The sequence below is a fragment of the Prinia subflava genome, chromosome 3 (genome assembly GCF_021018805.1).
Source record: "Prinia subflava isolate CZ2003 ecotype Zambia chromosome 3, Cam_Psub_1.2, whole genome shotgun sequence".
NCBI lineage: Eukaryota > Metazoa > Chordata > Aves > Passeriformes > Cisticolidae > Prinia > Prinia subflava.
The window spans coordinates 11,241,875-11,255,812 of record NC_086249.1 but is presented as its reverse complement, the minus strand read 5'-3'; the positions used below and the strand labels follow the sequence as shown (position 1 = coordinate 11,255,812).

Sequence of the window (13,938 nt, the reverse complement as noted above, 5' to 3'; positions counted from 1 at the left end):
GCTGTACAGGGGGGTCTGGGATCTGTACAAGGGGGTCAGCCAGCCTCCCACAGAGCCCAGAAGGACTCTGATTCTGGCTTCTATCCATGGAAGTGAATGCTCACATGAAGGAAGAATCACAGATCCCAAGAATTTAGAAGTAGATAGTAGTTTGTCATAGAGTATAAATATAGAGATTAGGATTCATAGTATACGGGGCTGAGAGGACAAGATGGAGGAATTGGGGAGTGGCCCCTAGTTTCCTTGTTCTCATCCCCCATCTTTTGCTGATTTGGACTTTAGAGATTGGTTTAGAATAGAACTGACATGTTAGCGTAGCAAGTTAGTATTGGTAGTGTTCTGTAAACAATAAATACGTCTTGGACTGTGGTTGGGTCGGGGGTACGGTACATAAGGTACGGGCTCTCTGATCCGCCCCAGTCCAGGGCAGCCCAGCGCCAGTCCAACGGCGTGTCTTGCTTTGCTGGGGACGCCTTGCAAAGCCGAACAAGAACTGTTAGATAATATGAAATAAACAACCTTGATAACCTGAGCTGCTGGACTCACAGTGTCGTCTCTGCCTTCGGTGTGAAACACTCAGGGCAAAGAGAAGACAGAAAACGTTATTATCTTGGGGAACAGCAACCCCAGGGAAATACCCAGGGAACAGCAACCCTGGGGGAAGATTTCACCACCTCGGGGAACGGCCGCCCCGAGGGGAATCTCGGGGAACATCAACCCAGAGACCTGAACACCCTTTCAGTGAAGAATCTCTTTCCTGATACCCAGCCTATACCTCCCCTGGTGCAACTTGAGGCCATTTCCTCTTGTCCTGTCACTTGTCACCTGGGAGAGGAGCCCAGTCCCTACCAGGCTAACCTCTCCTTTCAGGGAGTTTTAGATTGCAATAAGCTCTTCCCTGAGCCTCCTTTTCTCCAGACTAAACACCCCCAGCTCCCTCAGCTGCTCCTCACCAGCCGTGTGCTCCAGACCCTTCCCCAGCTCCATGCCCTTCTCTGGACACATTCCAGCCCCTCAGTGTCCTTCCTGCAGCCAGGGGCTCAAGCCTGGACACAGGATTCAAGGTGTATCCTCATCATTGCCATGTACAAGGGGACAGTCACTCCCCTGGTCCTGCTGGTCACTCTATTCCAGGTGCCACTGGCCTTCTTGGCCACCTGAGCACAGCCTGGCTCACGTTCAGCCTCTGTCAGCCCCGGGGCCTTTTTCCATGGGCAGAGAAAAAGCAATCAACCCAAACCATACTTTTTTAGAGAGAATCCGTTTTAAAACACCTCCAAGTTCATAGTATGGTGACAGTACATTTTGTTAACATTTTACAAGTGTGGTCTAATTTCACTGCTGCTGTTTTATACGTCTGTCACTTATATTTAACTCGGTTGTCTTGGTTCTGTTTGTCAGTGCTAAAACAAAGCCGTGTTTCTTTGTTGCTTTGACTGTCTGTGCTCTCTGCCGGTGTCATCAGCGAGGTGGCACTAATAACTTTAGTACTGAATTACATGGGCTGGTAACACGAACTAAATGCTGCTTTCTGCCACCTTTAATGTGTTAACGTTCCTACAGCACAATGTGGTGTGAGATTCAGTAAAATCTTCAGCAGATCTGCGTGTTTGACAGGCAGTTTCCCATTGCTGGAAATTCTGCTGGGTAGTAGGAATGCAAGTTTTCTAAACTAAAGCATTCTGTATATACACCATTCACTCTTTAATTAATTCTTTGAGTGATTTTTTTTTATTCATTCCAGTTAAATGCTATTCTTCAGAACTCGTAACTCTTCCAAATTTAAATTACTGTTAAAGTTTCTATATGCCTCTTACAATGTCTACCAAAATCTTAGAAGTGGTGTCATTTGAAATTTAAAAATAAATCATTGGCAATATAAGACGCAGTTCTTAAACTGTTTCAATGTCTGAAAAAAGAAGGTCTTTTGAAATCTTTTCTCACATTCATTAACCCTTCAGTTTCTTCCATAGTGACATAATGGAGGAAGTATTCATGAACCACCTGTTTAAACTAAATTAGTTGATCTCAATGGTAATAAAGTAGAAAAAACACAGTTGTTTTACTGAGGAGTTTTAACAGTTGTTTCCTTTCACTAAAGGAGATCTTGAAATAGAAATGTGGATAATGTGGTGACCTCAACACAGAGATGGACTTTGATAGATCTGAATTAACTTATGTAGACTTGGGTAAAGGTCTGAAGTAACTCATACAAATACATGTGACTACTAAGCAAAAAGCCATTTGATTTTAAAGTGCTTTTGTTTCTTCAGTCTTTGAGGTGGTAAGGTTTGCTGATGGGCAGAGTTTAAAGCCGAGCAGGACAGCACCATATGAAGAGATGATGCTGAATGTGTTGTCATAAATGTACAGCCGAGGGTTGAAAATAGATCTCTGGTGTGATGGTGCCAAGTGGTGGCCATTGCTGTAGAATGAGCAATGAGCAGCCCCCGCTGTCTGGAAACCTGTTTGCTGAGATTCTCAGCCCGTGCAGTCAGAGGGGCTCGTGTCCAGTGCTCCTGTAGCTTGTGACGCTCAGAGAAGGCTGAGGGAATATTGGAGATGTGGATGCTGGACTGACTGGCAGCTGCTTTCCTGTAGGATGCTCTCGGTCTGACTGAGCAAGGGGTAGCAGGAGGTCGGAGTCCTGCAAGGTAGGAAATGTGAGGGAGCTGGAACTGATGGAAGTGAGGAGCCCTGGGCATGCTGGCTGTGCCTTCCAGCCTCTTGGAGCCTTGTAGAAGCGCAGACATCTTTTGAAGCATTCCATATGGCACTGCTGGACTCGGTCACTGCATGGAATTACTGCCTGCGTTACGTGAGTGGTCTGGTTGGATGATCACAATAGTAATTTCTGACTATTTATAGCCCTTCTCCTTCTGTTCCATTTTAATGACTATTTGTTTTAGTTAACACCAATGTTGACCTGGTTTTAACACCTTCAGAAAGGAAAAGAAAGCATTTTTTCGGGGAATAAGTTTTTCCTTTAACTTTTTATGACTGCATGGAGACTTTTAGGGAGGTCTCTTCAAAAAGAATATTTCTCATTTGTAAATGATCAAGCTTTTGGTCAAACCAGGTAGCAGTTTAATGAGGTCTAAAATATAATATGGTAACACATGGGTTGACTTAAACATGATAATGCATACCTTTGTTTGGTTTTTTTTCTTAATTAGGTGCTCTAACACTTTCCTGTTAGTGGCATGCATGTATTAAATTTATATCCTGACATCTGTATAAATTTCATGCCAGCAAAGTCTTTAAACAAGGTACCATAATTCTGGCTGATGCTTAAGTTAGTTATAATTAAAATTAAGCACCTGGTTTGAAACAGTGTTCCAACTGACAACCATCTTATATTTGAATGCCAAAAATGTCTGGTGTGTCTCAGTAAATTTGAATTACAAGTTCAGTAGTTAGTGGGGAAAAGGGATCATTGCTGATCCTAAATTACAGGAAGAGTTCTGCTTTTGAATAACAGCTCAATCCTGACTAAGCAATAATTAGTTTCTCTTTGATTACAGTTTCATGGGATTAGAATATTTATATAACCTCCTGAATCTTATTTTTGTTTTCCTTATCTTACAGGCTTTTAAAGCAAGCTCTCAGTTTTGTTGTTTAGTTCATCATACTTTATTAGTCAAATGAAGTATTAGGTGGAAACTTAGTGTGTAAATACTGCTCTTTTGTTGGGGAGGAAAAGAGAAACACGGAAATACTTTTTATATATTTAAAGGAATGAAAATAATAGAATTGACGGATATTAAAGAAGATTTAAAATCTGTTGCAACTTTTAACAAAATCAGCCAAAAGGCAGGGCAGTGGGCCACTAAGGTTGTATTTAGCTTGTTTGATGTCAGGAGGGTTTTGTTTGCTCTTGAAAACTTGCTCATTAACTGATGTCTAGTTGTTTTTCAAAGAAACATTATGATAATTTCTTCTGTTTATTTCACTTTCTTTTTCCACCACTTTTGAGGCACATGCTACTATTCAAAGAAATTTGAATTATCTTCATGCTGAAAGAGTGGAGTTTGTTGGGATGTCTTCTGTTAAATAATTGTGCCACACTTTGCCTCACCAGTCTCTCTTTATGAAGCAGACTTGCAAAATACTGTGTTTTGTGTGGGATGGTGCAAGAGTGTTAATGGGAAGCAAGTCTGAATGATGCCTTTTTATACGAATTAAAATGGATTAAAATTGCCTTGGTCTGATTCAGAAACTTGTAGCACAAGTATCATCATTTCCCTCCTCCTCTGTTCACTGGGTGACCGTGGCTGTAAGATCTTGGTTGATAAGGGATCCCAGATATATTTTGGTGCACTGCTTTGAACTGATCTAGCATGAAGTATCTGGACTAGAACAGACCTGTAATCAAAATTTTCAGGAAATTCTCTGATTTCCAGATCTTAAATGATACCACCTGTTAAGGCATGATATCCACAATGTCTGATGGCAATTAGTGTGTTCCTTACAAATTTGTTCTTTTTCAAGTATTGACTAGAACTTTCTGGTTGCTTTATCTTGCATTTTATATATCCCTTTCAAATCACAGTTATTTAAAGATAAACTGCAAAGAAATGTTTCTGAATTATCTACAGTTAATACAGGCAAAAAAAATCCTGCCTATCTTCCTCCCATTTGACCCAGTAGTGTCTCCCTACTCTTTTTCATAGTAGGCAACAAAGAACTTTAAAAGAAAGCACTGAAAGTGCTGCATTTTGCAAAGCACTGTTTTGGTGCCATCTCTGCTTATCAATAAAAATTAATGTTCCTTATCAATAAAAATTTATCCTCAAGTGGTTGCCAGTCTCCTCCTTCCCTGAGAAAGAGTCTCTGGGGAAAGTAAAACTCTTTAGTAGTTGTGTGAGCAGTTGACTTTTGAGTGGAGCTACAGAAGTTGCTTTTGGACCTGAATAGTTCAGCACGTTCACACAGCAAGATCATAGAGTTGTCCCAGCTGTGATGTGATGATGGTTACAGTCATCCTTCATTGGATTTCAGAAAATACTAGGTAAAATGCTAAAAAACCTTAACCAAGGCCTGGCAGAAATGGGGAGGAGAGTGTTACATCTATGAAGGTTCTTTTAAAAATGGAAAAAAAATCAAATGCCCTCTTAATTTTTATTTTTTTTTTAATTCCAGCTGCATATGTATAGAAAGAGGTGAAATTTCCCTGTTTGGTGACAAGAAGCATTTGCTGTAGTGGATTGCAAAGTATACTTCTAATATAACTTAAAGGAAATGTTTTCTCAATATACAGTGAGCTTTGACTATGACAAATAGCAAAGAAAAAGGGTTTTTTTCAGTAAGGGGTGAAAATTTTATATTTATAACTTTGTGCAAGATTGCCAGGGCCTGAGGCAAACAAAACAGAGCATGTATCTACTTTACAGCTGCAAAAATAATTACGATTGCTATCTGTGGAGTAATCTCTAATGGATTACATTTTGTTAGCATTTCATTAAGTGATTTTAGAGCCAAAATAATTCATAGTAAATGAGAAAAAAAAATACTTGTTTTGAAGTATCTGTGGCGTGGACCTTTGATGTCCTCCTAGGCATTCTATTAAGAACTGGTTGGTTTGTGAAAGGCCTTGTTCTGCAGGCAAGGTGCTATGCTTGTCAAGCTATTATAAGACTAAGGAGTGTAGAAATTGCAGAAGTAATTTGGTTTTATTATGTAAGTGCTGGACTTCTTTGTTGCTGCAAAGGTGCTAAAGCCATCTGAGGTGCTATCTGATAGTCCTTTCTCTTACATTTATGAGGTCTTTGAGACTTGAAAAGCACTTATGCTTTATTAAGATCGCTTGATTTAATTTTTTTTTTAAACTTCAGGCTGCTTTTTTTAATGTGTCTCTTAAATTTGTCCAAGTGATGCAATCTTCAGCAGTAATAAGAGGCTTCTTACTCATGGCCAAAACACTCCTTTTTTGTGTTGCAGTTGAACACTGGCATAGCAAATCAACCCTTCTGCACTTTCATGTGCTGTTGGCACTGGGAACTGCATCTGTGGGAGGGAGGGGTTGGTAACTTAGGGCAACTTCTGTGTCGTCTTCTTTAATGTTCTTTAATTTGAAGAAGTGGGGAAAAAAATAATACTATCAGTGGCTTCAAGCCAGATTAACTCTCTAAAGTATTAAACAGAAAAAATTCTTGGACTTCAGTAGAAGCAGTGTCCAGCTGTTTGTACTACGTGATTTATAGCGATCCATGCGTCTGGCTTGAGGGTTCAAGAAATTGTCTTTGGCTGTTAACACCAAATCCAGTATAAGTGGAACAAGGATGTGTGATGTTTTCAGTGTATGTGAGTAGTGTTGTAACACTTCCATAACCAAAAATTAATTTGAAGTGCAATTTTGGTGCATTAATACATAAGGGAATATAGTAAGGAAGATGTAAGAGAATGTGTGTTGAAAGTTTTGTTGAAAGCAGAAAGAAATTTAAAGGATTGATCTCTTGGCTTACCTTTCTGAATAACTAAAAATGACATCGTTCCCCTTTTTAAAAACATGATGTTAGAGCTGAAAATATTTTCAATTTTTCCCAAGTTCATAGAAGGAAGATATCCAGGAGTCTTGCCTTCAGGGAGAGAAATACTTTGGTCTTAGGTGGAGCATGCTTTCTCAGGCTTTTGTACACTGAGAAATAGGTACATGTTTTATTTGTTGTGATGGGTTTTAGGGTTTTTTTGGTTTGGTTTTTTTGTTTTGTTTGTTTTGTTTGTTTGTTGTTGGTTTTTGTTTGTTTGCTTTTGTTTTTTTAAAAAATAAGTTCTGAATACTACATCTGTTGAAGAGAGCTAGTCTATCCAAGAGGACATGGTCATTCAAAAGCATCTCATTTTTGTTGTAGACTTATTGACCTCCAGGGACTCCTTCCAATCTAAATTATTCTATACTATCTTCTTTAAGTCCTATAGTTCTGTTCTCTTAGTTTGTATTGTTAATATGATAGAGACATTTTATCCTTGACTAGCCTCTTTCAGAGCATTAGTATAACTTGTTTTTCCAGGGCATCCAGAAATTTCAGTAACTGGACTGAAATATTAGAAATGTGAGTGCTTCAGTGTAAAAGGGGATCAGTAAATTCAAATGTTTGGTGACATCTGTACTATATTTAAGTCTTTTTGATGCACAGAAATTCTTTGTTGTTTCTGGAATTTCTGTCCTTTATCTAGAATAGTGGCAAAATATTCTTTATTTGTTGTTTTTGATTCCCGCCTGCATTTCTGTATCAATGTGGAACTTTCCCAGTTGTGTATTACGTTATGATAAAAGCAGATGTGAGGAAGGTGTACATACCTCTGTCCCAACGCAGGTGACCCATTTGCCCCCAGATCATTTTAGAAGGCCTTACCAGCATGAAAGACCTTACAGACAGGGCTGCCTTGGTGGTAGCACTGCACCTGCCAATCTGAAAGGACAACCACATTCATTAACAGCTGACAGTAAATCTCACCTCCCCTTGAAGCAGCATTAACAGCCAAGCCCCTGTTCAGTAGTGAATGTCCAGGCATCTGGGGTCCTCGGCTTGGAAGATAAATATATATATATCTATATAGAGAGAGATATATTTTGTGCTGCAGCTTCTTGGCATTATTTACTGTTGACACAAGATTGTTGTAGGTAGCAAGAGTGGCATCCAGCTCTGTAAAAATCCTGAGAATCCTCTGGGCATAGTGTGCTTTTCCATCACCCTGTCCTTTGTTCAGTGTTGATGGAGGAACGGCAGCGGAGAGGACTAAAATGTTATGTTTGTTATCATTTGAGTTATTTATTTTTAGATTAAACCTAATGCCACTTACTTGCCAAGGCTTTGGAATGCCATTATTCTGCTAAACCGTGTCCCTGTGTAGTGGTCTGTCGAGCACAGGATGATGTCTGTCCTTCCCCAGAAAGAAAAATAATCACACAGCTATTGATAAAATCCATAGTGGATGACTGGAGGAAACCAGAGTTTCCTAGGCCTGGGCTTGGCCACTTGATGAGAAAGGACAAATTCTAGTAATGAAGCCACAATGAAAATGTTTCTTTGTGTGCAAAGGTGGTAAAATTGACTTCTAAATAAGGATGTGGTCATGGTTTAGGCTAAGGAACAACAACCACCAGCGATCAGGAAAGATTTTTAATATTTTTCTTTAAAAAGACACATTTGAATATTTTTCTTTAAAAAGACACAAGCCACATTGCAAAGATGAGTTTGGCTAAGGCTGGACGAATGTTTAGTGATTTGTAATGTCATCAAAGCACTGAGTCATTTAGTTCATGAATTTTTGCCCATAATTCAGGGATGGGTACAATCTGTATGGCCAGTGGCCAACCTTTAGCCGTAAACCTCTGAGTTCCTGGCAGGCTGACCTGGTGTCTCAGGAAAAAAGGGACAGGAAACAACCCCTGCAGAGCTTCCCCCAAGTCACATTCTACCTGAGCAGAAAGTACTGTGCCAGCTTCAACTGTGACAGGAATCATAGAATGCTTTGTGTTGGGAGGGACCTTAAAGATCATCTTGTTCCAGCTCCCTGCCATGGGCAGGGACATCTTCCACAGACCAGGTTGCTCAGAGCCCATCCAGCCTGGCCCTGGACACTTCCAGGGATGGAGCAGCCACAGCCCCTCCAGCCAGTCTGTGCCAGGGCCTTGCCACCTGCACAGTAAAGAATTTCTTCCTAATATTTAATCTAAACCTGCCCTCTTTCAATTCAAAGCCATTACCTCTAGTTCTCTCCCAACATGCTCTTGTAGAAAATCCCTCTCCAGCTCTGTTGATTACCTGATCTGTTTGTTAATGTAAAATACAGTGACAACAGCACAATTAAAGGCCGATACAAAACACTTTGCTGCACTGTTAGTATATTATTGAGTAATTTTTTGCTTCGTTGCCTTTATTCTTTCAGTTCTACGGGATGACTTCAGACAAAATCCGTCAGATGTCATGGTGGCTGTGGGGGAACCTGCAGTGATGGAATGCCAGCCCCCGAGAGGTCACCCAGAGCCCACTATATCATGGAAGAAAGATGGGACCCCTCTAGATGACAAAGATGAGAGAATTACAGTAAGTGTAAAAAGTTTTTCCAAACCACACAATGCTCAGCTACTCCAAAATTTCTTGTCTCTTGAGCATGTGGGCATCTCTGGCTGTGCTGTCCTTTCTGGGATGTGTCCTTTCCTTGCCTCACAGGCAAGGGCTGGTTTGCATTTAGCTTGGAATGTAACCTGTCATCTTCCTAGTGCTTCATTGCAGGGTATGCATTTGTTTGTTAAAGAGGCCAATGCAAAACCCATGTTCTTCTCTTCCTCGGAAGAATTAGAAGCTTGTGGAAATGAAATTCATTATACTCATCACCGTCCTATAATTTTCTTACCTTTTATCCACCTACAAATTTCTGCAGCCTGTAATATCTGCCTTTGGTTGGAAAGAGAAACTACAAGTAGTGTCAGTGAGATCTTTTGTAATTCTGTTGAAAATAACACACGCAGGAAAGTTGTGTGTTGTATGAGAAAGGATAAAAAGGGTTTGGGGACACAGACACATTTCTTTAGAGAGATAATGGTTTATCCCACTATCTTAAATAAATCTGATTTTTCATTAGAAATGTTGTCATACTCATCTGTAGCTTGCTGAATGCACGACTATTCAAGAGCATGGCTAAAGCAGCTTCTCAAATCATAAAACTATCCTTTTGAAACAGTAAGCTGCTGAACCTAAACATCTTGCAGAAATGGCACTGAAAAATGGAGTTCAAAAATCATTTATTTGCTTCCAACATGGTGGTAGGAGAAACATCTTTCCACATGGGAGAAACTGTATCATCTGAAAGCCCATACTGTCCTGTTGGTACTGCAAAGATTTCTAGTTTAAAGCGGGATTAGAGGCACATACCATTTACATTCCTCAATCACATACTGAAAGAAGGGAAATGTTTAATGGAAGTACTCTTAGATACCAGCAACCTAAGTATAAAATTACCATTCTGGTTTGAGATTGAAATTGCCTGTTATTCCATTTATTTTTTACAAACAAGACAAAGCCCAGGCATTCTGCAGTTGTGGCGTATGCATACATTTAAATTTTTAAGTACCCTACCCAACCTACACTGATTGCTGGCTATTAACTCTATTCCTCCAATCATACTTGCTAAGAACTTGCAATTTCCTTTTCAAATCTCCTTCCAACCATGACAAGTCAATTGACCTGAGATAAAGAGAAGATTCCAGTGCTACCTATGCTTTTTCTCCAGGAAGTGCTTTCTAAACTTGTATTTTTTATTGCTGTAGTTTATTCTCTCGAAGGATTTTCAGGTGTTGCCTATTAAGTACTTTTCTTTTGTTACACATGAAAACTGTTCCAGCTGCCAGAACAAAGACATACCCAGAACAAGAGTAGCTATCTCTGACTGGCAGTGTCACCTGCAGTTATTAAAGCTTTTCTTAGGATGAAATAAAGCCCCTCCGTTTGGTTTTATTTTCTGGTGTTTGTATCAAATGCTCACCCACACAGTATTTTTTTCACCATCTCACCTGGCAGAGTTGCTGTGCATTATCAATGTCACCTCCCAAAAGCAAACAAACAAAGTGAGTTTTGATGTAGGTGTAGATACACACTTGTCTCAGGTACCCAAATCAGGTTTTGTTTCCAAGGTGTATCAACAGAGCTGCCACAGCCCAGCTCAGCCCTGTCCATCCATGTCACATGTGCCTGGCATTGTCCTCAGCAGCACTTTTGATACCATGGGTGCTTCCTCACACAGGCCAGAGAGCCTGAAGCAACATTGTCATGTGGATTTGCATCCTCTCACAGCTGCAGCAGGATCTTGCCAGGTGGATAAATGTGCATTCAGAGGTACCACATTGCAGCTTTGCAGCCATCTGTATGGCCTTGCTGGTGGCTGGGAGGGGAGGGGGGATTGGGACCTGCAGTGGACTACTTGATCAAGGGCAGGTGGGAATGAAATGCTGATTGTGAAAGCTGACTTAGAATAATTCCATTTCTGTTAATTTATCTCCTTAAAGACACTTCTATTTCAGTTTGGCAACAGAAATGAAAAAAAAAATCTAGAAGAGTACAAAAGCTGAAATAGGGATGAAATTGATGGGGTTTAAGTGACAGGTTTCTTTTTTTTTTCTTTTTAATTAAGTGTCTATATTTAAAATGAGCACCTACCTTTATGTGGTGGCAAAATTTTGATTGACTCAGTGGCAGTAAATTTCCATAATACAAGTGTGACTTTCCTCTTTTTAAGCCATGAAATTAGCAGATCAGGAAATGTCAAACTATGTCTTGGTGTTCAATGCATATGTAATACCAGTGGGCATTTAAAAATGAAGATCTTCAGTGGCTCTACGTCTAAAGCATTTCCAGTTTTCATCTTTACAGGTTTGTTGATCTTTGACTCATTACAATTTTAAGAGTTCTGTAAGTGTCAAAGGCTGTGTGAAGCATTTCTTTACATTTTCTTTCCATTCTGACAAGAGATGTAAATAAACATTAAGACTGTACTTTTTCTGGATAAGGCATGATGCTTGACACCTTTTTTGATTCATATCTCTACTTGCTGCAAGAAGATGGTATCTCCATGAAGCAACTTCATTTTTAATATATGGAAGCATTTTTTCTCCTCTGCAATGCCAGTGTCATCTGTGAGTCAGAAAAACTGGACTTTTCGGAGTGAGTACTAAGAGTGCCAGAGAGACAGAACTGAAAGCTCCGTTCCTGACTGAGAGTTTGACGCAAAAGATGTAGATAAATAGCAGATAAATAAGATCCAAGTTAAGGCATGACTTCCTCAGGAATGCAATGAAAAGAAAATATTATTTTGTCCTAAGTAGAGTTTAGGAAATCAATGTGTTCATGTAGGTGAGATAATAAAAATCAGTATTTTCATATTTTTGGTCCATAAATGTGCTTTGAAGAGGAAAAAAATGTATATGTCTTTCAGGTTTCAGGTCAGGGGAATGGAACAAATAGGAAATGAAAGTTGCGGGTGAGGCCAGAGCTGTCTGTGAAGGGGTTTATAGAAGCAGACATTTTATTTGAGCACAGCTCTCCCGGTAGTGCCCAGTTTTAGACACTTGGTGCAGGCTCTGCAATGCACAAATGTCTGTTGGGTGAACCTGATGAAGAATTGTCAGCAAAATATTTCTTCTCTCTACTCTTGCATGTGTTGTCTAGAAAAAGTTTTCTCAGTGCCTTTGGGCTCAACATGATTTTCCTCCTGTGTGTTCTGTACACCATGGTATGAAAGCAAATGCTTGGTGTGGCTCATCCCTCCCCAAATATTACAAATGAAGCTGGACCAGTCTTGCCTGAGAAGCAAACACTTACCTTTAGCTTAATTTATTGACTTGGAAAACAGTTATGAGGAGAGAGCAGAACTAGTATGATTCCATGCTCGTCTAGTTGATTTTTCTCCTGGGATTACTGTGGAATCAGGAATCCCTCCTGCTATATACATAGTTGAGAAGGAGTGCCTCAGCTCAGCATGGTAAATAGCTCTAATTTCTCACTGCAAACAGCGGAAAGCACAAATGTATTTTTCCAGTTTCTGTGTGATCCATCTGCACTAGGACAGGCCGTGTGACACTCCTCTTGGAGCTGAGACTTGGTGGAGAAAGAAGCTGCAAGGTGTTGTCTGTGAGAGTAAGAGAAGGGAGCGCACCAGGGTGGGGAAGTTCCTGGTTCTGTTTCCAGCCCTTCTTGGTGTTTACCCATTTGGCACTGGTGAAGTTCATACCCGCCCACTGCTTGGAGCAAGGATCTAGGCCAGGGCTCCAGGCTTCCAGGTATCCTTCCCAGGATGCCTGCCCCATCAGTCTAGCCATCTCTTTTGCATGGCAGCACAGCGTCATTAGGACACAGCCACGTGTGTCACCTTGGTGCCAAAAGCTGTGAGTTTGCATTCCCTCGGGCTGGGGAGGAAGTGCAATCAGTGCAGTTTCTGCTGACTGCTGTAATCAGTGGGTTTGGCCTTTCCAAATGTATTCTGTCTGGATGCAGTTGGCAGAGTGTCAGTGGCTGCGAGTGCCATTAGCAGTGACTTGCTCAGGCACTCACAGTACTCACAGTGAATATTGGTTGCTTGTAAGCCTGTTGATTCAGTGTGCCTCCATTCACTTCTCAGTACTCCAGAAACATCCCACTGCTTTTCAAATGGTGTTCGCCTTGCCCTCCTAACACACACCCCACCATGACATTTTCACCTAATTCCCCAGCCATTTCCTCCATCTCATCACATATGCTCACATCCACCCAGCCTGTCTGTCTCTGTCACCCGATTAGTGACATCTGCTTGTGAGGAGGTAACAATTTGGAAGCTCAGATAAGCAAACCCTCCTGCAGCATGCTGTGAAGCCAAGGCGTTCATCCCTGGGCTTTGCTGTTGCTGGGAATGGCTGGTGAGCTGTGATTGGTGATGCCTGTGTCAGGTTTGCTCAGAGCCTCCCTCGAGGAGCTGCGTTGCTGCTCTGTCTTCTTTGTGCATCCCAAATGCGACTGTCTCTCTGTAAGATGCTGACATCAGTAATCTAACCAAGATGGTGGGGCCTTTGAGCATATCTTTAGGCAAAACCTGGCAATAATTACAAACTCTCAGGAGCACAGAGCATTCAAAGAGGATTTTGTGGCTCTCCCATCTAGGCAGGGCAACCTCCATGTGCTTTTGGATCTATCAATTTGTCTTATGTTTTAGCAGCAGGGCCTGCATAATTGATGAAGCCTCAGTGAAACCAGGATGCAGTCAGAGTGCCTGTAATTATCAGTGCGTTCTCAGTGGGAGAAAGTGGACATATCTTGCATAAACTCCAGACCAAGCTGATGTTTGAGCCAGGTTGGGAGGTCAGGATTTCACAGCTGAGTCTGTTTCCTGCCCCATGACCACTAGTAGCCTTTGCTTCAGAAAGCTTCCTAATCGTTCACGTCAAGTCATGGTATAGGTGGTAGAAGG

At 40.9% G+C, this 13,938-nt stretch overlaps 1 protein-coding gene across 1 annotated transcript in view; it reads left to right on the top strand.

Annotated features, from left to right (window-relative positions):
* The window catches only part of ROBO1 (roundabout guidance receptor 1), a 684,115-nt gene that overhangs the window by 564,507 nt on the left and 105,670 nt on the right, over positions 1–13,938 (top strand). The window contains exon 5 of the mRNA XM_063393929.1: positions 8,893–9,050. Within this exon, the coding sequence (XP_063249999.1) occupies positions 8,893–9,050 (158 nt within the window). The remainder of the gene's footprint in view (positions 1–8,892; positions 9,051–13,938) is intronic.